The sequence below is a fragment of the Somniosus microcephalus genome, chromosome 17 (assembly GCF_052327205.1).
Source record: "Somniosus microcephalus isolate GS21.2 chromosome 17, FLI_Smic_1.0, whole genome shotgun sequence".
Taxonomy (NCBI): Eukaryota; Metazoa; Chordata; class Chondrichthyes; order Squaliformes; family Somniosidae; genus Somniosus; species Somniosus microcephalus.
Window position 1 is genome coordinate 66658384 of NC_141003.1, and position 26381 is coordinate 66684764.

At 46.7% G+C, this 26381-nt stretch overlaps 1 protein-coding gene across 1 annotated transcript in view; it reads right to left on the reverse strand.

Annotated features, from left to right (window-relative positions):
* Positions 1-23181, reverse strand: part of tnpo3 (transportin 3) — a 55362-nt gene extending 32181 nt beyond the window's left edge. The window contains exons 1-10 of the mRNA XM_086010579.1: positions 23011-23181; positions 21732-21907; positions 18242-18380; positions 15742-15888; positions 11757-11864; positions 8887-8978; positions 7229-7368; positions 2445-2636; positions 618-709; positions 285-361 (exon numbers count right to left, since the gene is read on the reverse strand). Of these exons, the coding sequence (XP_085866705.1) occupies positions 285-361; positions 618-709; positions 2445-2636; positions 7229-7368; positions 8887-8978; positions 11757-11864; positions 15742-15888; positions 18242-18380; positions 21732-21907; positions 23011-23112 (1265 nt within the window). The 5' untranslated portion in view covers positions 23113-23181. The remainder of the gene's footprint in view (positions 1-284; positions 362-617; positions 710-2444; positions 2637-7228; positions 7369-8886; positions 8979-11756; positions 11865-15741; positions 15889-18241; positions 18381-21731; positions 21908-23010) is intronic.
* Positions 23182-26381: the final 3200 nt, after the last annotated feature.

Consider the following 26381-nt stretch of genomic DNA (forward strand, 5'->3'; position numbering starts at 1 on the left):
CAATACTCCAGTTGAGACCTAACCAATGACTTACAAAGGTTTAGCACAACTTCCTTGTTTTTGTATGCTTTTCTGCTTTTACTTCAGATTTCCAACATTTGCTTTTCTCTCTGACTGGTCACACACAAATTTCGCCATTACAACAGTACGATAGAGAATGTAACTGCACCATTACAACAGCATGACAGGGATTGTAACTGGGCCATTACAATAGCACTATAGAGATAGCAACTGCACCATTACAACAGGGCGAGAGAGAATGTTTTGAATAAACACAGCCGTACCTAAAAATAATAGCCAGCCGATCCAGCCATATGGTGGGATCCGTAGCGAGGCCATTGCCGGGCTCTTGTGCCAGGAGCTGTAAGTAAAACAAATTGTGCTTAGAACCTGAAGAGCCGGGGCTTGAACAGGCAGTGGGGGCGAGTCTGAAGACATTGTTTCACACGAGAGTGTTATTAGAGATGGAAAGCCCACCAGAAATTGGGTCGGGACCGTCCCAGACACCTGCAGCCAGCAGAGAGGAAGAGCAGAGTTGTGTGTCATAAGTTTGGGCTGGACTCGGGTGAAGGGGTACTGCTCTAACCGTTGCCCATTTTCGGACTCTGCTCGCTTACCTTTTTCAGTGCCATGACTTGTACGGCACACAGCTCGCTGAGACATTGTGTGATCTTCTCCAGTGGAAGCCGGCAGAGAACAAGTGCTGTGCCTGTCGCAAGAAAAGAACATTTATATTGTTAAAAAAAACACCACTGATACACATCGAACAAGTCACAGCATTATAATCAGCCCTCCAGCCAGGTACTACCAGCCGTACCTACAAACCAGTTTTTAGGTCCTTTAAATACAGAATAAAATATACATGTGGAAGTGACAAAAGCAGTGGTAGGTCATTTTAACCTAACCTGCTGGGCAGGAAACAGGTGGGTTCAGGTCAGCCGCCCGTTTTACACGTTGCCCCATATTACTCCCCATTGAACATGCCCATTTCCTGCCTAGCGTGTTACTAAAAAAAATACCGGGGGTAATTTTAATGTAAGGCACAAAAGGTGATCATCAGGCCCAACAAATCACATCCCTCAGTGGATAGATCTCAACCCCATCTAGCAGCCTTCTAGGCAGTTCTCTCAAACTCTACTCTCTGCAGAAACTAGACTTTTGGTTCCAATTACTTCACAGCAAGTGGCTGAGACCCTCCCCTCTGCCCCTCAACTTTTGGGCCTGGACAGATACACAGAGGTACTTGAAGGCAGAGTTAGGTCAAAGCTGCCCAATTACATCAGCGAGGCCCAGAGTCTGGGTTTGCTGTACAGTAGTGCAACAACATTGAATTTGATTCTTTAAAATGATTCTCCCGGCCCCACAAAGATGCCAAAGCAGATAAAAGACTTGCATTTATATAGCACCTTCCACGACCTCAGGACGTCCCAAAGCGCTTTACAGCCAATTAAGTACTTTGTTTTTGAAGTGCAATCACTGTTCTAATGTAGGAAACGCGGCAGCCAATTTGCACACAGCAAGCTTCCACAAACAGGAATATGATAATCATCAGATAATCTGTTCTTGGTTATGTTAGTTGAGGGATAAATATTGGCCACAACACGAGGGAGAACTCCCCTGTTCTTCTTCAAACTAGTGCCATGGGGTCTTTTACATCCACCTGAGGGGGCAAACGGGGCCTCATTTGAAAGATGGCATCTCTGACAGTGCAACATTCCCTCAGTACTACACTGGGAGTGTCAGCCTAGATTATGTGCTTAGGTCTCGGAGTGGGGCTTGAACCCAGAACCTTCGTATTCAGAGGCGAAAGTGCTACCAACTGAGCCACAGCTATACACACGTGTTAGTTCAGTTCAAAAATATATTTAACACCAAACATAAGTGCAAACACAGTGTCCGGTGCTCACAGGCACTGCCTGAACTCTGATCAATGTTGTCACTAAACTTATTTCACTTACTTTTACCAAGCGTTCTCAGTTCTAAATGCTCATTGCAGACGAGCCTGAAGGTACAAAATCTGTAAATTGTGCTGCTGGATATCTTCTCAGCGGAAGTAATAAGATTTCACACACCCACCTCCACACTTCGCTAAAATTCTAATTACAGCACCGCTTTCAAATTAATCTTTCGACTACTAAGTAAGTGGAGGCCTGACCATAATCAGTTGATAATTCGTATACTTTTTGCAATAGGTTAGTCCTCTCCGAGTGATCGATCTGAAACGTATGGGGAAATAATAATTGGGAGACTTACTAGACTTGTCCAGACAACCGGAGCAATGGGAAAGAGAAGGAAAGAGGGAATTGGCAGCTTACAAACATTACAGTGTGCATCATTTTCAGACTTCGGTTAGGGTACAAACACATCTAGTGCAACAGCCACTATCCAACGCGATGCCTAGTGTACATGATGCAAGTCATTCTCCAGATGAAGATTTCAAATACCTTTCAAGAGGCCTATGGCAGCTTCGTGCGAGAGGCTGAAGGTGTCGAGGGAACGAACGATTTCCAGGAGGCCCTCAAAGTGCTGAGTCATGTGATCGCGGCAGGAGGAGCAGATGTTTTGAATAGCTTTGGCTGATGCTGATGCGAGTGTTTTCTCCCGCAGTCCCTTCATTAAATAATTTAACACTGGATCTGCGGGGGGGGGGGGGGGGGGGGGGGTGGAGACAGCAAAACACAAGATTACTTTGTGGTTTATTTATTTATTTGTTATACATAGAATTTACAGCACAGAAACAGGCCATTTGGTCGAACTAGTCGATGGTGTGGAGCATAAACACCGGCAGCCTCCTCCCACCTTACTTCATCAACCCTATCAACATATCCTTCTATTCATAGAAACATAGAAGATAGGAGTAGGCCATTCGACCCCTTGAGCCTGCTCCGCCATTCAATGAGATCATGGCTGATCATCCAAATTCAGTACCCCGTTCCTGCCTTCTCTCCATATCCCTTGATCCCTTTAGCCTTAAGAAATATATCCAACACCTTCTTGAATATATTTAATGAATTGGCCTCTACTGCCTTCTGTGGTAGAGAATTCCACAGGTTCACCACTCTCTGGGTGAAGAAATTCCTCCTCATCTCAGTCCTAAATGGCTTACCCCTTATCCTTAAACTGTGACCCCTGGTTCTGAACTCCCCGACCATCAGGAACATCCTTCCAGCATCTAGTCTGTCTACTCCTGTTAGAATTTTATAAGTTTCGATGAGATCCCCTCTCATTCTTCTAAACTCCAGCGAGTACAAGCCCAATCGACCCAATCTCTCCTCATACGTCATTCCTGCCATCCCAGGTATCAGCCTGGTGAACCTTCGCTGCACTCCTTCCATGGCAAGAACATCCTTCCTCAGATAAGGTGACCAAAACTTCACACAATACTCAAGATGTGGTCTCACCAAGGCCCTGTACAACTGCAGCAAGACATCCTTGTTCCTGTACTCAAACCCTCTCGCTACGAAGGCCAACATACCATTTGCCTTCTTAACCGCCTGCTGCACCTGCATGCTTACTTTCAGCGACTGGTGCACAAGGACGCCCAGGTCTTGTTGCACTCCCCCTTCTCCCAATCTATTGCCATTCAGATAATAATCTGCCTTCCTGTTTTTGACACCAAAATGGATAACCTCGCATTTATCCACGTTATATTGCATTTGCCATGCTTCTGCCCAATCACCCAACCTGTCCAAATCATACTGGAGTTTCTTGGTATCCTCCTCACAGCACACACGGCCACCCAGCTTTGTGTCGTCTCCAAACTTGGAGATATTACATCTAGTTCCCTCATCCAGATCATTAATATATATTGTGAATAGCTGGAGTCCTAGGACCGATCCCTGCGGTACCCCACTAGTCACTGCCTTCCACTCGGAAAAAGACCTGTTTATTCCAACTCCTTGCTTTCTGTCTGCCAACCAGTTCTCTATCCAAGTCAATACCTTGCCCCCAATCCCATGTGCCTTAATTTTACACGCTAATCTCTTATGCGGGACCTTATCAAAAGCCTTTTGAAAGTCCAAATACACCACATCCACTGGTTCTCCCTTATCTATTTTACCAGTTACATCCTCAAAAAATTCCAGTAGATTAGTCAAGCATGATTTACCTTTTGTAAATCCATGTTGACTTTGTCTGATCCGATCACTTTTTTCCAAGTGCTCTGCTATTACATCCTTTATAATGGACTCTAGCATTTTCCCCACTACCGATGTCAGGCTTACCGGTCTGTAATTCCCCGTTTTCTCTCTACCACCCTTTTTGAACAGTGGGGTAACATTAGCTACCTTCCAATCCATGGGTACTGTTTCAGAGTCTATTGCATGTTGGAAGATGATTAGCAATGCATCTACTATTTCTAGGGCCACTTCCTTAAGTACCCTAGGATGTAGATGATCAGGCCCTGGGGATTTATCGGCCCTCAATCGCATCAATTTCCCTAACACCATTTCCCTACAAATACTGATTTCTATCAGTTCCTCCCTTTCATTAGACCCTATGTTCCCCGACATCTTGGGGAGGTTATTTGTGTCCTCCTTTGTGAAGGCAGAACCAAAGTTAATTGGTCAGCCATTTCTTTGTTCCCCATTATAAATTCCCCCAATTCTGACTGCAAGGGACCTCCGTTTGACTTCACCAATCTTTTTCTCTTCACATATCTATAGAAGCTTTTACAGTCAGTTTTTATGTTCCCGGCAAGCTTACTCTCATACTCTATTTTCCCCCTCTTAATTAATCCCTTTGTCCTCTTTTTTTGGATCCTAAACTGCTCCCAATCCTCAGGTTTACTGCTTTTTCTGGCCAATTTATATGTCCTCTCCTTGGATCTTATGCTATCCCTAATTTCCCTTGTTAGCCACGGTTGAGTCACCTTTTTTGTTTTATTTTTAATGCCAAACTGGGATGAACAAATTCTGTAGTTCATCCATGCGATCTCTGAATGTTTGCCATTGCCCATCCACCGTCAACCCTTTGAGTGACATTCCCCAATCAATCCTACCCAACTCGCACCTCACACCATTGTAGTCTCCTTTATTTAAATTCAGGACCCTAGTCTCTGAGTCAACTATTTCACTCTCCATCTTAATGAAGAATTCTATCATATTATTCCTTTCTCCCTCATGTTCCTATCCAGCTTCCCCTTAAAGGCATCCACGCTATTCGTCTCAACTACTCCACACGGTAGTAAGTTCCAGATTCTCATCACTCTCTGGTAAAGAAGGTTCTCCTGAATTCCTTATTAGATTTATTAGTGACTATTTAATATTTATGGCCCCTAGTTTTGGACTCCCCCACCAGTGGAATCATCTCTACGTCTACCCTATCAAACTACTTCATAATTTTAAAAGACCTCTATCTGGTCACCCCTCAGCCTTCTCTTTTCTAGAGATATTTTTGAAAGAAGATTTAACTGATAGAAGAACAAGCTGAAAGTGATCACTGAAGTCTCCAGAGTTTAGCCTTCAAGTAGCTGACCTGTACAGGCTAAGTCCAGGCTTCAAATCGTCCACCTGTGCTGAGCTCTCTGATCTCAGGCGAACAAATGGTACGAGTTCTACCACTGGCAGGAGGGTCGGTAACCATGATCCACAGATTTAAGGTAATTGACAAAAGAACCAAGTGGGAGTTGAGGAGAATTTTTTTTACGCAGCGAGTTATGATGATCTGGAATGCACGGTCTGAAAAGGTGGTGAAAGCAGATTCAATAGTAACTTTCAAAAGGGAATTGGATATATACCATAAAAGGAGAAATGTTCAGGGCTATGGGGAAAAGAGCAGGGGTTAGTGGGACTATTTGGATAGTTCTTTCAAAGAGCCGACACAGGTACAACGGGCTGAATGGCCTCCTTCTGTGCTGTATCATGGTTTCAGTGACCCTGGGTTATTGTGGGGAGATGATCAACCAGGGGACTACTCTAAATTTCAATCCAAAAAAACCCACTGATAGTCTAAGAATTATGTACAATAATGCTATTTGACTATTTATTCACAATATAGACAACCGAAAGCAAGAAATACTCCCAACTATATAGTGTTTTATCAGTTGGAACACTTCAAAATATTTCACACAATGAGAGACTTTCTGGAGTGCAGTCAAGGGAGGTAAATGCAGCAGCCACTGTACACCAGTAACATCCTACAAAGAGCTGTGAGATGAGGGACCATAGAATTACACGGTATTTACAGCACAGAAACCGGTGTTTATGCTCCACACGAGCCTCCTCCCACTCTACTTAACCCTTACAACATATCCTTTGATTCCTTTCTCCACCATGTACTTATCTACCAGTTAAACCATTTCATGGCTGGTGTTGGTTGAAGAACACCAGAACTCCCTGCTCTTCAACAGCACCTTCCAAACCCGCGACCTCCTCCCACCAGGCAGAAAGAAAATGGCGTCACATCCCACACTGCGACAAAGTACAGGAGCAAGGATGTCTTGCTGCAGTTGTACAGGGCCTTGGTGAGACCACACCTTGAGTATTGTGTGCAGTTCTGGTCGCCTTATCTGAGGAGGGATGTTCTTACCATGGAGACACTCCGGGATATATCTGTTTATACACTGTATGGATAGATCTGCGTTTATGTGTTCAACCATAAATGTTTTTCGATGCTTTGGCAACATAAGATGTACCTTGTCATGCCAATAAAGCGATTTGAATTGAATTGAATTGAGTGCAGCGAAGATTCACCAGACCGATACCTGGGATGGCAGGAATGACGTATGAGGAGAGATTGGGTCGATTAGGCTTATATTTGCTAGAGTTTAGAAGAATGAGAGGGGATCTCATTGAAACTTATAAAATTTTAACAGGACTAGACAGACTAGATGCAGGAAGGATGTTCCCGATGGCCGGGGTGTCCAGAACCAGGGGTCACAGTCTAAGGATAAGGGGTAAGCCATTTAGGACAGAGATGAGGAGGAATTTCTTCACCCAGAGAGTGGTGAACCTGTGGAATTCTCTGCCACACAGGGCAGTTGAGGCCAATTCATTAAATATATTCAAGAAGAAGTTGGATATATTTCTTGAGGCTAAAGGAATCAAGGGATATGGGGAGAAAGCAGGGACAGGGTACTGAATTTGGGTGATCAGCCATGATCTCATTAAATAGCGGAGCGGGCTCCAGGGGCCGAATGGCCTACTGCTCCTATCTTCTCAAGACAGGCACAGAGCACACAAAAGCGGAACTTTATCCATCACAGTTGCTGTACAATGATTTTACACACCTAAGAATCTGGGATTTCTATCAACAACCTCGTTCAGTTCTCCGACCAGTTCAATGCTAGTGAATCGGACTGCAATGTGCACAGTGTCTGGGAGCTGGACCACAGCCTCAAGCACTTCAGCCAAGGTAGGGTTATTGTCGCTGCAATGACAAAAAAAAGCACAAAGAATTAGATTAGCAAATAGGGATTTTGTTTGTCTATATTTAATCTTTTGCAATGGTTATACGAGTATTCTTACATAAAGTGCCTCATTGCATCTCAAAAAACTATCCAAATCCCGTCAGATGCACTGAATTTACTTTCAAGTGCAGTAAGTTATGTAGGGAAATGCAGCAACCATTTTGCACACAGCAAGGTCCCACTAACAGCAATTGGATGAATGACCTGTTTTTGTTGGTCTTGGTTGAGGTGTGGGGGGGGGGGGGGGGGGGGGAAACACCGGGAGAACGCCCAACTATTCTTCGAATTGTGCCACGGGATCCGTAACATCAACCTGAACAGGCAGATGGGACAGTGGGCCCCTCTGTGTAACACAGCATCCCAAGAGATGACCCTGTGACAAAGTAACACACCCTCAATACTGCATTGGTGTGTCAGTGTAAACTGCATGATCAAATCTTGGGAATGGGGCCTGAACCCGCCACCTTTGATTGCAGAGAGAGAGAAAGACCAACTGAGACAAACTGACTATTAGAAAATATCTCAAATGTCTTTGACTTTTTTAATTAAAAGTTTCAATAGTTCTAGGAGCCGCAACTTCTCACCAGCCTGATAGAAGCACCTGAGCTGCCCGACCCCAGAAACTACTGGGAAATCCTCACAGCCGGCAGCCTGGCATTCATGGGGAGGGGGGGGTAGCTCCACAATGGCCATCAGGCCAATTTAAAATGAGGCACCTCTTGTCTCCCGCCCAAACACCCACTAATTCACTTTGACCATGAGTCTTAGCAGCTGAGTGCAAGCCTACCTTCAACTAATGTCCACACATATGCACAATCCAGCAGGGAATCATGAGACAGCAATCAGGAATATGATCCGGACTGGTTTTTTTTTTTAGGTAACAATATAATCCTATCCCTATAATAACAGGTGCACCTTGAACAAAATGTACTTTCTCACTCGACTTCCCCTTCCCCTTTTCTAAAAGAAATGGACTTCAAGGTAACCTAATAAAGTTCTTAAAGATTGTTAAGGGACTTAACAAAGCCGATCTTAGTAAATTGCTCACTGGGCCACAGGGCTCAAATCCCAGGCGACACAAGTTAAAAATTAAGTTAGGAGTAAGAAAGGCAAAACATTTTCACCCAAAGATTCACAGAGTCATGGGATAAGTTACAAGAGAAGGACTCGAGAATAAATAGTGAAAGATTATTTCCACTGATCAGTGGGGCATGAACTCAGGATTAGTATCAAAAATGTAGAGGGGAGCGAAGGAATTTTTTCATACAAAGGGTTATTAGAATATATTACAAGTGGCTTGAAGCAGAGTCAATCATATTTAAGGGAGAAAATGAGAAAGAAAGATATTAAAAGGGGATGAGGAAAGAGCAGGGAAATGACAGCTAGCCTGATGGGGAGCAATACATGCTTCAAAAAGCACTCCTTCTGCAATGACATTTCCAGAATTCTATAATTCTATTCATTTTCCAACTACTTACGGATCTACGCTCTTCGCTATGGAAGCCATGATGAAGAGGACAGCTTCAGTGATCTCCCAGGATGGCCCACTGCCTTTCAGTGTAGAATAGAGCTTAGAAGATAAATAAGACATTACAATACCATTAAATAAAAACCTATACAAAAAAACTATTAGGAACATAGAAACAGGAGTAGGTCATTCAGCCCCTCGAGCCTGATCCGCCATTCAATTAGATCATGGCTAATCTGCATCTTAACTCGAATTATTTTACGGTAATTTAAAAGAAATGGAACAGGTGACGGGCATTTTGCTCACAAATGCGCTCTTTTGATATACACTCTACCCTATCATGGAATCTCGTTTCCTATTTAATCACCTTCCACATCCAAGTCTAGCCCTACGACCCTCCGAGAACTCTGCGTTGCGCTAATTCTGGCCTCTTGTGCATCCCTGATTTCCTTCACGCCACCACTGGCGGCCATGCTTTCATCTGTCTCGGCCTCAAGCTCTAGAATTCCCTTCCTAAATCTCTCTGCCTTTTCTCCTCCTTTAAAACGCTACTTAAAACGTACCTCTGTGGCCAAGCTTGTCCTAAGGTTTCCTTCCAAAATTCCCTAGATTCTAGAATGGTCCCAGCGAATTAGAAGGTCGCAAATGTAACCCCGCTACTCAAGAAAGGTGGGAGAGAAAAAACTGGGAACTACAGACCAGTTAGTCTGACATCAGTCTTTGGGAAAATGCTGGAATCCATTGTTAAGGAATGGTATCAGGGCACTTAGAAAATCATAACATGATTAGGCAGAATCAACATAGTTTTATGAAAGGGAAATCATGTCTGACAAATGTATTAGAGTTTTTGAGGATGTAACTAGCAGGGTAGATAATGGGGAACCAGTGGATGTTGTGTATTTGGATTTCCAAAGGCATTCGATAAGGTGCCACATAAAAAGGTTATTACACAAGATAAGGGCTCATGGGGTTGGGGGGTAATATAGTAGCATGGATAGAGGTTTGGTTAACAGACAGAAAACAGAGAGTAGGGATAAACAAATCCTTTTCAGGTTGGCAGGCTGTAACTAGTGGGTGCCGCAAGGATCAGTGTTGGGGCCTCAGCTATTTACAATCTATATTAATGACCTAGATGAAAGGGCCGAGTGTAATGTATCCAAGTTTGCTGCTGATACAAAGCTAGGTGGGACAGTAAGCTGTGAGGGGAACACAAAGGGTCTGCAAAGGGATATAGATAGACTCAGTGAGTGGGCAGTAAGGTGGCAGATGGAGTATAATGTAGGGAAAGGTGAGGTTAATCACTTTGGTAGGAAGAATAGAAAAACAGAATATTTTTTAAATGGTGAGAAACTTTCAAATGTTGGTGTTGAGAGAGATTTGGGTGTCCTCGTGCAAGAAACACAGAAAGTTAGCATGCAGGTACAGCAAGCAATAAGGAAGGCAAGTGGCATGTTGGTCTTTATTGCAAGGGGGTTGGAGCCCAAGAGTAAGGAAGTCTTGCTACAATTGTACAGGGCCTTGGTGAGACCACACCTGGAGTACTGTGCACAGTTTTGGTCTCCTTATCTAAGGAAGGATATACTTGTCTTCAAGGCAGTGCAACGAAGGTTCACTAGATTGATTCCTGGGGTGAGAGGGCTGTCCTATGAGGAGAGATTGAGTATATTGGCGCCAATATTCTCTGGAGTTTAGAAGAATGAGAGGTGATCTCATTGAAACATACAAGATTCTGAAGGGGATTGACAGGGTAGGTGCTGAGAGGTTGTTTCCCCTGGCTGGAGTGTCTAGAACTAGCGGGCATAGTCTCAGGATAAGGGGTAGGCAATTTAAGACTGAGATGAAGAAAAATTTCTTCACTCAGAGGGTTGTGAATCTTTGGAATTCTCTGCCCCAGAGGGCTGTGAATGCTGAGTCTTTGAATATATTCAAGGCGGAGACAGATAGATTTTTGGACTCTAGGGGAATCAAGGGATATGGAGATCGGGCAGGAAAGTGGAGTTGAGGTCGATGATCAGCCATGATCTTATTGAATGGCGGAGCAGGCTCGAGGGGCCGTATGGCCTACTCCTGCTCTTATTTCTTATGTTCTTAAAGGCACTATATAAATGCAAGTAGAGGTTACTTCAACATGGACTCCATTTATCCATTTAATCTCCTTCCACATCCCATGTACACTCTACCCTATCATGATGGGCCTACCCACCAATTTAATTTCCTTCCACAACCGATGTACACTCTATCCTATCATGGACTCTATCCACCCATTTATGTCTTTACGCAGCACATGCACACTCTCCCTCAACACTCTTGGGCCGTGGAATGACACTGCTTTCATATGGATTCCCTTGCCCGCTGTAGTAAAGGAGGCATTAAACTCTATTTATAAATGGGTCAATGTCTGCTAAAATAGCAGGTAACAAAACTTCATACACTAATGATTGCAGTGTGTCATTTTGAGGGACAATTCTCTCTTTATATTCCTAATTTTCTCTTCTCCTGAATGTTCCGACTCCTGCCAGCTTAGTTCCACTGGTGGCGGCCTTTCACCGTTACCTCACCACAGCACCTTTCATGTGCGAGCCCAGACCACTGGCTCAGGGAGAGAAAAATCAGTCAGGGTTTCTCGACTAATGGCTATCCAGTGACCCCTGCTGGACAGGACAAATGTGGACATCTGGTGAGGGCAGGATCAGGTTCAGCCACCACAGCCAAATAGCCGTAACACCACTATCTAGGCTCACAGATGCAGCAACCATAGAATCGCAACCCAGCATTAGTTAGTACCTTCAGGAGTCAAACCTAAAGCACGCACACAATATTCCCCTTAAATTATGGTCCACGTTCAGACTCTTCCTGAACCTAGAGAACCTGGTGTGTCACCTGTGTGAAACATTCCATCGACCCAACCAGGAATATCACATCCTTCACAAGATCTGACACCCTCATCCGAAACTCCCCGAAGTCATCTGAGTCTTCTGGAATTCCTTCCTGCAGATAAAACAAATAGCACAAGGCTTCAAAATAATGATGGTGCTGTTGAGGTAGAAGTAAACAAGTTATTTAGCGTGGACAATGATCACAGGGCTAGAGGACACAGGTATAACATTCACAAGCCTTCACTAGGGCTATAGATAGGAAGAAACCTAATTTCACTCCTGTAAGATAGTGAACAAGTGGAATAGACAGCAAGAGGGGGGAGTTGATTCAGGGTCAAGTGCCACCTTAAAAAAGCAGCTCAACTGATTATCTGTTGAGGAGAGAAATATCGATAGCAATATGTAATATATATATATTTTCATTCATACCCCCTCCTTCCACAGACTATGTGCAAATCTGCCCCATCATCGGCTACACTCACCCATTTAATCTCCTTCCATAGTCCATGTACACTCTACCCCATCTCTACATATAGATTGGGCTAACCAAATTAGTAACAATACTGTGGAGGAGGAATTCCTGGAGAGTATACGGGATGGTTTCCTGGACCAATATGTCGAGGAACCAACTAGAGATCAGGCCATCTTAGGCTGGGTATTATGTAATGAGAAAGGAATAATTAGCAATCTTGTTCTTCGAGGCCCCTTGGGGCGGAGCGATCATAATATGATCGAATTCTTCATTAAGATGGAGAGTGAAGTATTTGACTCTGAGACTCGGGTCCTGAATTTAAATAAAGGAAACTACGATGGTATGAGGCGCGAGTTGGGTAGGATTGATTGGGGAATGTTACTCAAAGGGTTGACGGTGGATAGGCAGTGGCAAACATTTAAAGATCGCATGGATGAACTACAGAATTTGTTCATCCCTGTTTAGCATAAAAATAAAACAAAAAAGGTGAATCAACCGTGGCTAACAAGGGAAATTAGGGATAGCATAAGATCCAAGGAGAGGACATATAAATTGGCCAGAAAAAGCAGCAAACCTGAGGATTGGGAGCAGTTTAGGATTCAACAAAGGAGGATAAAGGGATTAAGTAAGAGGGGGAAAATAGAGTATGAGAGTAAGCTTGCAGGGAACATAAAGACTGACTATAAAAGCTTCTATAGATATGTGAAGAGAAAAAGATTGGTGAAGTCAAGCGTAGGTCCCTTGCAGTCAGAATCAGGAGAATTTATAATGGGGAACAAAGAAATGGCAGACCAATTAAATACATACTTTGGTTCTGTCTTCACAAAGGAGGACACAAATAACCTCCCAGAGATGTCAGGGAACATAGGGTCTGATGAAAGGGAGGAACTGAAAGAAATCAGTATTTGTAGGGAAATGGTGTTAGGGAAATTGATGGAATTGAAGGCCAATAAATCCCCAGGGCCTGATAATCTACATCCTAGGGTACTTAAGGAAGTGGCCCTAGAAATAGTAGATGCATTGCTGGTCATCTTCCAAAATTCTGTAGACTCTGGAACAGTTCCCATGGATTGGAGGGTAGCTAATGTTACCCCACTATTCAAAAAAGATGGTAGAGAGAAAACGGGGAATTATAGACCGGCATGCCTGACATCGGTAGTGTGGAAAATGCTAGAGTCCATTATAAAAGATGTAATAGCAGAGCACTTGGAAAACAGTGACCGGATCGGACAAAGTCAACATAGATTTACAAAAGGTAAATTGTGCTTGACTAATCTACTGGAATTTTTTGAGGATGTAACTGGCAAAATAGATGAGGGAGAACCAGTGGATGTGGTGTATTTGGACTTTCAGAAGGCTTTCGATAAGGTCCCGCATAAGAGATTAGCGTGTAAAGTTAAGGCACATGGGATTGGGGGCAAGGTGCTGACTTGGATAGAGAACTAGTTGGCAGACAGGAAGCAAAGAGTTGGAATATACGGGTCTTTTTCCGAGTGGCGGGCAGTGACTAGTGGGGTACCGTAGGGATCAGTCCTAGGACCCCAGCTATTCACAATATATATTAATGATCTAGACGAGGGAACTAGATGTAATATCTCCAAGTCTGCAGACGACACAAAGCTGGGTGGGCGTGTGTGCTGTGAGGAGGATGCCAAGAAACTCCAGTATGATTTGGACAGGTTGGGTGATTATACTGCATCTGCCCAATGTGAATAAATGCGAGGTTATCCACTTTGGTGGCAAAAATAGGAAGGCAGATTATCTGAACGGCAATAGATTGGGAGAAGGGGAAGTGCAACGAGACCTGGGTGTCCTTGTGCACCAGTCGCTGAAGGTAAGCATGCAGGTGCAGCAGGCGGTTAAGAAGGCAAATGGTATGTTGGCCTTCGTAGCGAGAGGGTTCGAGTACAGGAACAAGGATGTCTTGCTGCAGTTGTACAGGGCCTTGGTGAGACCACACCTTGAGTATTGTGTGCAGTTTTGGTCGCCTTATCTGAGGAAGGATGTTCTTGCCATGGAGGAAGTGCAGCGAAAATTCACCAGACTGATACCTGGGATGGCAGGAATGACGTACAAGGAGAGATTGGGTCGATTGGGCTTATACTCGCTGGAGTTTAGGAGAATGAGGGGGGATCTCATTGAAACTTATAAAATTCTAACAGGACTAGACAGACTTGATGCAGGAAGGATGTTCCCGATGGCTGGGGAGTCCAGAACCAGGGGTCACAGTCTAAGGATAAGGGGTAAGCCATTTAGGACAGAGATGAGGAAGAATTTCTTCACCCAAAGAGTGGTGAACCTGTGGAATTCTCTACCACAGAAGGCAGTTGAGGCCAATTCATTAAATATATTCAAGAAGGAGTTAGATATATTTCTTAAGGCTAAAGGGTTCAAGGGATATGGGGAGAAGGCAGGGACAGGGTACTGAATTTGGATGATCAGCCATGATCTCATTGAATGGCGGAGCAGGCTCGAGGGGCCGAATGGCCGACTCCTGCTCCTATCTTCTATGTTTCTATGCTTCATCCATTTAATCTCCTTCCACAGCCCAGGTACACTTTACCCTACCTTGGACTCTACCCACCCATTTAATCTCCTTCCACACCCCATGTACACTCTACCCTATAGTGGATTCTACCTACCTATTTCATCTTCTGAAGTTCTACATAAATACACTTTGACTCCAAAAGTAATGAAGGAAAAAAATCAAGATTATTCATTCATCCTACATTTCAACCATTTAACCTGACCTGCTGCCCCTCCAGATTTTCTCACCTGCAGCCTCACAGGAACCACCAAGCCCCCGTAGTGTATTTCACTGGCCATTATTGGGGGGCAGGGGGCACCGGTTGTTGAGATTGGCATCCTTTTAATTCTTGAATGTCAATCCAAAAGGGCCCGGCAAACGAACAAGTTGCTACTCTTTGTTTAGGATGCACCAGTCAGTATATCGCCCCCAACATGCTCATCCTTTTTAATGCTGCAAAATTAGCTCCCGAGTCATAGAGACTAAGAAGTTCTGGGATCTATGAACATCGCTGAGTCAATAAGGGCGCTACAATTGGCTTCAACAATTCTGAGAAAGGGATGAAAATAAAAACCATCAGTGTCCCCTACCCTGATCGCATTTGCAATCCCCTGCTGGAAACTGAGAAATGAGGATGTTGGGTGAGCAGAAGATCGGGCTTAGGTTGCCTGTTACGCCCCCACAGTTGAACAGTATCTAAACACTCATTGTCTAGGCTCACACAGATAGAGGGACCAATTTGGAAAGGACTTCAAGAAAGATGGGGATATAACTGGAAACCCAGTAAGGTTATGTAATTAGTCCTTTTAGTGCCGCAAAGATTCCATGTCTCCAGGCTACATCTCCCAGGTTACAAACAACACCGTGGCAATCCCCCTCCTCCTAGTTATGAGCTCACTCCAGTGCACCCTCACCCAGATTCCACCAATATCCCATCTCAGGAGGCTACTCCGGTTAAAAAGGTCACACAGGAATTTCTGAAAATCTTACGTGATCTGGTTCTAGCTGGCAGTGCCGAGCCAGGGCGTGAAGCAGCCGCTGGATGTATGGACGAAAGACGGCGTGACGAGACGGGTCGCTCATTTTGTAGAGATGTTCTCCCAATCTGTACCAGAAGTTAAAGCTGATCTCCGCTACCTGGGTAAACAGAGGGGATTCAGCAACCAGAGAAACAGGACAGCGACCGCTTCAATACAGCTTATAGTTCCTCCGAAAATCCAACTTAGACAACGCAGAAAAACTAGTCAATGAGCTATGGACATTACTTATGAGGACATACATTCCTTCTGATCACGACCAGGATGCTCTCAATTCACCCCTTCAAATTACTCCTACCACTACCATCAGTGACAATTCTGTAACCACCTGTGCTTCTACACCAGGACTTCAGCACAATCTAGGCCTACAATCTAGTGCAGTATTGAGGGAGTGTCAATCCTAGGCACCGGCTGTCTGTTTAGGTGGATGCAAGCGATCCATTGGATCAATTCAACAACAAAACCTCAACCCCACCCCCGAGTACCTCAACCGAAAGCAGGTTATCCGGTCATGTCTGGTCACTTGCTGTTTGTGGGATCCTGCAGTTTTTGACAATAACCGTGACTTGTACTTCAAAAAGTACGTCTTTGGCTGCAAAGCACTTTGGGACATTCTGAGCATGTGAAAGGCACTATATCAATTGAAGTTCTTTCTTTCAACACAGTGCAACACAGCTCAAAATTCTCTCTCCACTTACAACCCATGTTTAGCAGGTCACAATCTATAATCGTACTGCTGCTTTTCCTCCACAGTTCTATTAGACACTGCATGAAAATGTCACAGTGGCCACCATTGTGCTTTACTATAGCAACAACACCATCATTGATCCAGTATAGGTCATACTTACGTCAATATTCCAACAACCTGTTAACCTGCGTGGGTGACCGATGAGTTACATAGAAAGATAGAAACATAGAAGATAGGAGCAGGAGTAGGCCATTCGGCCCCTCGAGCCTGCTCCGCCATTCGATGAGATCATGGCTGATCATCCAAACTCAGTACCCCGTACCTGCCTTCTCCCCATATCCCTTGATACCTTTAGCTCTAAGAAATATATCTAACTCCTTCTTGAATATATTTAAAGACTTGGCCTCAACTGCCTTCTGTGGTAGAGAATTCCACAGGTTCACCACTCTCTGGGTGAAGAAATTCTTCCTCATCTCTGTCCTAAATGGCTTACCCCTTATCCTTAGACTGTGACCCCTGGTTCTGGACTCTCCGACCATCGGGAACATTCTACCTGCATCTAGTTTGTCCAGACCTGTCAGAATCCAAATTGTACACTCTCGGGAGCCGCAAGCCTACATTTCGTTGTACTGCACTTGTGCACTAACAATGACAATAAAAGTTGATTTGATTTGATTTGAATTTTATAAGTTTCGATGAGATCCCCTTTCATTCTTCTAAACTCCAGCGAGTATAAGCCCAGTCGACCCAATCTCTCCTCATACATCATTCCTGCCATCCCAGGGATCAGCCTGGTGAATCTTCGCTGAACTCCTTCCATGGCAAGAACATCCTTCCTCAGATAAGGTGATCAAAACTGCACACAGTACTCAAGGTGTGGTCTCACCAAGGCCCTGTACAACTGCAGCAGGACATCCTTGCTCCTGTACTCAAACCCTTTTGCTATGAAGGCCAACATAACATTTGCCTTCTTCACCACCTGCTGAAGTTACTGAGCATCACTCCACCATTCACTAACGCTATATGGTTTACCCTCAAAACAAGACATGTTCTATCAAATCTCTGAATTTCTGTGTTTGTGCTGGGTCTTCCTGTCCTTAGTAACCAACATCACTAAAAAAAGAGATTATCTGGTCATTTATCACATGGCTGTCTGTGGGAGCTTGCTGTGCACTAATTAGCTGCCCCATTCCTACATTACAACAGTGACTATGCTTCAAAAGTACTTAATTGGCTGTAAAGCATTTTGGGATGTCCTGAGGTCGTGAAAGGCGCTGCAGAAATGCAAGTTTCAACGCTCGTTTGTTTGTAAGTACTCAGATCTAAAACACACACAGAAAAATGTTTCTTCAAAAAGTGTTCAGATTTCAATGGCGTTTAATTGCACTGCAGGTTGTGAGACTCAGTCAGGAAGTCAGTCCCTGGTCTGTGGAAAGTTAGCTGATCTCAACCAGCATAGTGAGGGGTGCACAACAATTCACTGCTGAGTAGAGATGAGAAAAGTTCAACAGGTTCTCCTACCCAATGACCCCTCCTGCTGAAGGTTGCACATCAGGGGAGGACTGGATCAGGCTTCCAGGCTCACCCATGCAGTGTGGCTCCTTGGCAGGGGCACCGTAGGGCAGTTGATGCCAGGGGAAATGTGCCCGTCACATGTGTCTTCAGAAGAGGAGGGGGAAAAGTATAGCGTGACCCATCAAAACTGAAGCAGTAAAACCGTTGCCAGCATCTGCCCGCCATGCTGTGACCAGGCCGCTCTCCCTACCTCGTACTGCGCATGCCCGGCACAAATCAGTAGTAGTTCCAGTGTCCGCAGGTCTCCGAGCCCCTGCCCTGGGGTCTGCACGATCATCTCTAGAAATGTCTCACACAACTCGGTAAAAATCCGACAGTAATTCAGAACCCTGTGCAAAGGAAAGACGGCTAGAGATCAGAATGGGATGCAGAGTAAAATTTGGTCCTTTCAGTTTCCTCTTTAAAAATTAAACCATTAAATCAGGGAAGGACAGAGAGAAGTGCAATTGGGAAGCCCATTACAGTGTAGAGGGCAATGTGACATATTCAGCATCCTGATGCCCTACTAATTAGAAACACTACACAGCATATTATGAGGCCATCCAAAACACAAGGTCCCATGTGTGATCCCCAGTCGTCCCTGGGAGCAGCTGGGTGCTACAATTCGTTTAGTGCCGATGGGCTAGGGCGGTGAGAATCAGCCAACGTTCCCCACTCCATTGACCCTCCAGTACGGAAAGCACACACATATCGACCGAAGGCAAGACTTAGCAGCAAGGTTGTACACCGTCAAGGTTCATGTGTGAACGGCTAGTTGAGTTTTTAATCCATTCATGGAATGTTGGCGTCACTGGCAAGGTAGTGAGGTTGTGATGGTGAGAGTGGCTTGACAGGGCACTGCAGAGGGCAGTTAACAGTTAATCATGTTGGTATGAGACTGGAGTCACATACAGGCACGATCAGGTAAGGACAACAGGTTCCCTTCCCTAGTTGGGAAAATCAGACATTTTCTTTGTCACTTTTACTGATGCCAGCTTTTTATTTCCAGATTTTCTTTCTAAACTGAACTCAAATTGTCATGGTGGGATTTGAACTCAAACTGAATTATTAGTGCAGCCCTCTGGATTACTAGCCAAGTAACATTACCACGACACCGCTGTGGCACAGAGCCTGGGCAGAGCACACATGGATAAGGAGAGTGTGACAGAGTGAAAACAAGCAAGTGTGCCAAAGAAAATGAGAGGGTGAGAGCGGGCACAGAGAGAGCTGGCATGGGTATGTCTAGTATAGAGAGAGCGTGAAGAGAAAGCAAGAAAAGGAGGAAAGTAAGATGGGGGGGGGCAGGGAAGAGGGGTGGTAAGAGTTTAGTGAAAAATTCTGCAGTGAAGGGAGGGACAAAGAGTGTGCATTCGAGAGAGGGAGAGAGCGAGTGTGCGGGCGCAAAAGGGGGAGGGAGCTCATGCAAAAAGCAGAGTGCAGCAAAAGCGGAGTGGCAGGCACACGTTCCTGAACAGCAGGCAGAAATCAACCATGTGAGTGTGGAAAGAAGGGGTGCAGAGCACGAACGTGGGTAATGGGGAGAACTACAGCATGTGAGGGGGTGCAAGAGAACAAGCAAAAGTCAGCACATGACAGACAGACATAGAAACATAGAAGATAGGAGCAGGAGTAGGCCATTCGGCCCTTCGAGCCTGCTCCGCCATTCAATGAGATCGTGGCTGATCATGGCATACGACCACGTTGTTACACTTCACATTTTATACTACTTTAGGGATATCCCCTCCAAGTCTTCCACCATCCCAACTTGGACATATATCGGCCGTTCCTTCATCGTCGTTGGGTCAAAAATCTTGGAACTCCCTACCCAAGAGCATTGTGGGTGGCCCTTCACCACACGGACTGCAGTGGTCCAAGAAAAAGGCTCACCACCACCTTCTCAAGGGCAACTAGGGATGAGCAATAAATGCTGCCCTTGCCAGCGATGCCCACATTCCAAGAATATTTTTAAAAAGGGACAGCCTGAGTAATAGAGCAGGAACCCAGGAAGTGTTTGGCTCAGCGAATGTTTGTAACTAAACGGCATGGCCAAACAGGAAGACACGAGATCAAACCCATTTCTTATGAATTTTTTACATAGAATTTGTAGTTCTATGAAATTTCTTATGAATATGATCGGGAAACATCAATAAGAGAAGAGAATACAATTCAAATTGACTGAAGTTTATAAGAACAGAAAGTGCTGGAACTGCAGAGCAGGTCGGTCAGCATCTGAATGAAAAGCGAGTTTAATATTTCAGATGTAGTTCTTTCAAAAGGGTTTGGCCATCTCCCAGTTTCTAGCTCTGATGAAGGATCTATACCTGAAACATGAACCTGTCTTTTGCTTTAAGAAGCTAATACACCTGCTCTGTATTTCCAGCCTCTGACATTTTTATTTCAGATTTCCAACATTCAGATTGTTTCCCCTTTCATTCTCGACTCAAATTTAACCTGCATACTACATGTTTTTTTCTGAATACACTTCACTAAATATGCTAAGTTTAGGAAAAGTGGCACAGAGTGGTGCAGGGGACTTGAATTAGAGGGGGAGTGATTGCAGAGTTCCTTGGCACTGATAATAGCGTCTGCTGCTGTCAATTCCACCTCCCGCACACTACCACACTCAGTAATTGCTCTCTCAATTTCCCCCACCACCCTTATCCTTCCAAGGCCTTTGTCCACCTTATCACAGCAGTCTCCTCCCACCTTACATCCCAGCCCGTACCCATCACTCTGCAGTACTGTGTGCCCCCTCCACAACATCTGTCCCACACACCAAGGACTTTGCCCAAATCTCAGCACCGTTACATTTCTCCCCACTTTCAAAATTCACCTCACATGTGCTGCTTGCGGTTACCTCCCCTAACTTTCTCCCATTTCCTGATGCTCTGTCTCTATCCCTCACTCCCCCCACCCTCCCCGACCCCCAGGACATTAAGTTACATTGAAGGCGCTTCTTTTATAAGTGATGTAACCAGAGGACACAGATTTAAGGTAACTGGCAAAAGAACCAGAGGGGAGATGAGAAGATTTTTTTTTTAACGCTTAAGAGTTGCTATAATCTGGAATGCACTGCCTGAAAGGATGATGGAAGCAGATTCAATAACAACTTTTAAAATGGGAATTGGATAAACACTTGAAGGGGAAAAATTTACAAGGCTATGGGGAAAGGGCAGGGGAATGGCTTTCAAAGTGCTGGTACAGGCCCGGTGGGCCGAATGGCCTCCTTCTGTGCTGTAGCATTCTATGATTCTATGTCAATAGAACTCAAAAGAATACAAAAGCTGGAAAGATAACGAGAAACCTTCTCAGGAACAGAGAAAACCACTGGCTGATACAGACGGGCCAAAAGCTCACGCACTCGGCCAGATCAAACCGAGGGAAGTGGCAGTCATTTGTATTTACTGTCGGTGACAGCTCGCTTGCAGCAGTGCAGGGAGACACCACGTCCAGAGGTGGGCCTCATGCCCCAGAGATTCAAGCAATACGACCTCTATACGTCAGCACTGCGTCCGGCGCCAGCTCTACAGCACAGATACAGGACAAGAAATTCAAGTCTGCTTTTACTTGCCACCATGCCCACAACAAAACCACTCCAATTTACATCAGGACCATCCAGTGTCTGAAGGACACGGGAAGCTGTGGTGCCGACGCCACATTATAACAGAGCCTTACGATGATTACGTTTACGAGGTCCTTACTTATCGAGATCCTCACGTGCCACAGCCATGTGATATGCAGATTCTAGAGTTAGCACGCCCTGGAACAGGTGCAGAGCCAGAGGTAGGGTTGTCTCTACATTCTCAATGGCATAGAGCGCCGAACAGATACAGTCTGACGCAGCCTCGTGCAGGTTTGTCGAGGTATCATCACGTTGCTGAAACATAAAGACACTGCATCAGCATTCCTGGGTTAGCATAGGAGAAACCAGCCAGGGATCCCACTCTTGGTCAACAAACAGTGACCCGCACTGAAAAGGGTTGAGAAGGGATGTCGGGGTGAGAACAGGATTGAGCTCGCTTATGATGCTCTCCCCGGTGGGTGTCCCCTGCACCTGCAGAGTCATGTCCCAGCACAGGTTAAACAGAGACACAAAAACTGTGGTGGCGGGGGAGAAAAAAGGACAATTCACAAATTACACAGGCAATGTGCCTCAATCACCTACCATGTGAACCTACTATGCACCGACATGCTTGTGTTATAGGGCTCAAGTGCATCTTTTGCACGAACGCTCATGATCTCAGCCAAGCAACTGAGATAAGGGGGAGCAGAGAAAAAAAAAGTCAAAGTGACCCTAGAAGGTAACACGGTGCTGTCAAAGACATTTCCTTTTAACACAGGCATCATAGAGACATCAGAATAAGGGGAGACTTCTGACAACCAAAGACAAATATTTTAAACAAATTTCTGGCACGCAGAATCTCACTGGGTTACGGTTCCACAGTCACCAGGTGTGTTCCAGTACTATGGCAGCAACTAGTCGTCATGCAGGAGTCTAAACAGTTAAATGCCAGTGGGCCATTTGACTGTTGAATCAGGCGTTGTTCTCACTTAATGTCCACATTCACCACCTTCCAGCAGGAGCCGCTGGGCATCAGTCAGGGACCCTTCGTAACTCAAGGAAACTGAGACCAAACAGGTTCTCAAACTCAGATCAGCTAACTGGACATTGAACCTGGGTTTGTAAACAATGCCCACGCGTACCATACCGTTGCAAAGTATTTCTCAGTGAATTTGCTTTGTCAGCTGCCTCACTGCGAACCTAATGTCTCATCTTTCAAAAATTACAGCCTGTTCAGGTCCCATTAAACCATTACACCCGTGTGAAATCACTCTCGTTCATATATTGCTTGCTAGAATACAGTAATTTTCAAACAATGCAAAAGGGATTTCAGTTCAATGCACACGAATCCTTCAGACTTGCTCTGCGTCAGTAGACCATACAGGTTACGACTGGGCAGCTCGCCCTGAGGCACTCACCAAAACCTGAAAAAGGATTAGTAGCAGGCGGTTATTTGCCATGAAGTTGCTGTCCAACACACCCAGGTTAAACCAGCTCCCCAAGCACCGGAACACCTTCATCAGAGTCTTCTCCTCATTGCCGCTACGTTCTGTACAGGCTGTCTGGGGAAAAAGAGACAGCCATTATAGATTTTCTTTACAAAGCAACATGTTTTCCTCCTCGGCTGAAGCTGCAGATCCATGCAGGGGTTACAGCTACACAGATGCTGGCTGCACTCCGGTACCTCAACATGGTCATTACTCATGTACGAGTCTTGACATTTCGTGCTGGGCAAGCTGTTCAACCATTGGGGGTGGGTCATCCTATCTTTACCCAAAGTTCATACACACACACACACACACACTTTGTAAAGCATAGGAACAGGATTACATAGAATATACAGCATAGAAACAGGTCATTTGGCCCAACCAGTTCATGCCGGCGTTTATGCTCCACTCGAGCCTCGTCCCATCCTTTCCATTCAACTCTATCAGCATAATCCTCAATTCTCTTCTCCCTCATGCGCTTATCTAGCTTTGCTTTAAATGTATGAATTGCTAGTCGCCTCAACTACTCCCTGTGGTAGTGAGTACCACATCCTAACCACTCACTGGGTAAAGAAGGAGAAGGCTATTCAGCACCTACCCCGCAACCCCCCCCCCCCCCCCACCGACACCCCCGAGCCTGTTCCGCCATTCAATTAGCTCATGGATGATCTGTATCTTAACTCCATCTACTTAACTCCTGGGAGAGGCAAAACATTTACCCGTCCTGGTCCCGTAACCCTTAATATACTTGCCCAATAGAAATCTATTAATCTCAGTTTTGAAGTTTTCAATTGACCCCCAGCTTCAACAGCTTTTGGGGGGGGGGGGGGGGGGGGGGAGAAAGAGTGTTCCAGATTGCCACTACCCTTTGTGTGAAGAAGTGCTTCCTGACATCACCCCTGAACGGCCTGGCTCTAATTTTAAGGTTATGCCGTCTTGTTCTGGACACCCCCACCAGAGGATAGTTTCTATCTACCCTATCGAATTCTTCAATCATCATAAACACCTCAATTAGATGATCGTTTAATCTTATATACTCATGGGAGTGCATTTTCAATTTCTGTGTTAGGATCGACTGCAAACATTAAACCTCCAGGGACCCCTGTAAAATATGACACTCGCAAGGACTCCCAGCAATAGGGACACCACAACTGGCTTCAGCACCTCTGCATTAGAAAGTGGAGGGAAAAAATCTGGAAGGAAAATCAGCCAGGGTTGCTGATCGTGGTTCAGTGACTCAGTTTTACATTTAAACTCATTTGATATTGTATGTTACTCAATTTATCACCACTCCCAGCTCTGAAACCCATGGCTCTGAACAGAAACCGGTCTCCTTCCGCAGGTGTTGACCAAAAGGGAATTCAGAGCTGCTCCCTCTTATGTGCTCTCTAGCAAGAGAGGAAAAGGCAGGTTATTGGGAGGTGGGGTCATCACAGTAATGGCAAAATAGAAGTATTGACTTTATAGATTTTCTGCTCTTCCTTTGGGGAAATGCCTGACCTCAAACTGCTCGCAGGAGTTCTCCACGTGCTGGATCGTGGGCACAGGCCTGTGTCTGATCACCTCAGGCTGCAACCCTCAATATGCTTCAGGGTGGCTCTTGGCAAAACACTGATTGGGACTGTGGCCCTCAACAAAAGGTTAGTAACAGCACCCGAGTATTGTACAGCACAAAGTGCTCTTGTCAGTCGTAACCAGAGTTTGGAAAGGCAGAATCTTTAACTGTATTGCTGGGTGATTTTCACAGTTCAACTGGATATAGTCTGCAAGTTTCACATAGCCAGAACAACAGGGAGGAGGGAGGGGCGCGCGGGGGGGGGGGGGGGGGGGGGGGGGGGGAGGGCGAGAGAGAGAGAGAGAGAGAGAGAGAGAGGGGGAGAGAGAGGGAGGGGGAGAGAGAGAGGGAGGTGGAGAGAGAGGGAGGGGGAGAGAGAGGGGGAGGGGGAGAGAGAGAGGGAGGGGGAGAGAGAGGGAGAGAGAGGGAGGGGGGAGGGGGAGAGAGAGGGAGGGGGAGAGAGAGGGAGGGGGAGAGAGAGGGAGGGGGAGAGAGAGGGAGGGGGAGAGAGGGGGGAGGGGGAGAGAGAGGGAGGGGGAGGGGGAGAGAGGGAGGGGGAGGGGGAGAGAGAGGGAGGGGGGAGGGGGAGAGAGAGGGAGGGGGGAGGGGGAGAGAGAGGGAGGGGGGAGGGGGAGAGAGAGGGAGGGGGGAGGGGGAGAGAGAGGGAGGGGGGAGGGGGAGAGAGAGGGAGGGGGGAGGGGGAGAGAGGGGGAGGGGGGAGGGGGAGAGAGAGGGAGGGGAGGGGGAGAGAGAGGGAGGGGGAGGGGGAGAGAGAGGGAGGGGGGAGGGGGAGAGAGAGGGAGGGGGGAGGGGGAGAGAGAGGGAGGGGGGAGGGGGAGAGAGAGGGAGGGGGGAGGGGGAGAGAGGGGGAGGGGGGAGGGGGAGAGAGAGGGAGGGGGAGGGGGAGAGAGAGGGAGGGGGAGGGGGAGAGAGAGGGAGGGGGGAGGGGGAGAGAGAGGGAGGGGGGAGGGGGAGAGAGAGGGAGGGGGAGGGGGAGAGAGAGGGAGGGGGGAGGGGGAGAGAGGGGAGGGGGAGGGGGAGAGAGGGAGGGGGAGAGAGAGAGGGGGGAGAGAGAGGGGGGGAGGGGGAGAGAGAGAGGGGGGAGAGAGAGAGGGGGGAGGGAGAGAGGGGGGAGGGGGAGAGGGGGGAGGGGGAGAGAGAGAGGGGGGAGGGGGAGAGAGAGAGGGAGGGGGAGAGAGAGGGAGAGAGAGGGAGGGGGGAGAGGGAGGAGAGAGAGGGAGGGGGAGAGAGAGGGAGGGGGAGAGAGAGGGAGGGGGAGAGAGAGGGAGGGGGAGAGAGGAGGGGGAGGGGGAGAGAGAGGGAGGGGGAGGGGGAGAGAGAGGGAGGGGGGAGGGGGAGAGAGAGGGAGGGGGGAGGGGGAGAGAGAGGGAGGGGGGAGGGGGAGAGAGAGGGAGGGGGGAGGGGGAGAGAGAGGGAGGGGGGAGGGGGAGAGAGAGGGAGGGGGGGAGGGGGAGAGAGGGGGAGGGGGGAGGGGGAGAGAGAGGGAGGGGGGAGGGGGGAGAGAGAGGGAGGGGGAGGGGGAGAGAGAGGGGAGGGGGGAGGGGGAGAGAGAGGGAGGGGGGAGGGGGAGAGAGAGGGAGGGGGAGGGGGAGAGAGAGGGAGGGGGGAGGGGGAGAGAGAGGGAGGGGGAGGGGGAGAGAGGGAGGGGGAGGAGGAGAGAGGGGGGGAGAGAGAGGGGGGAGGGGGAGAGAGAGAGGGGGGAGAGAGAGAGGGGGGAGGGGAGAGA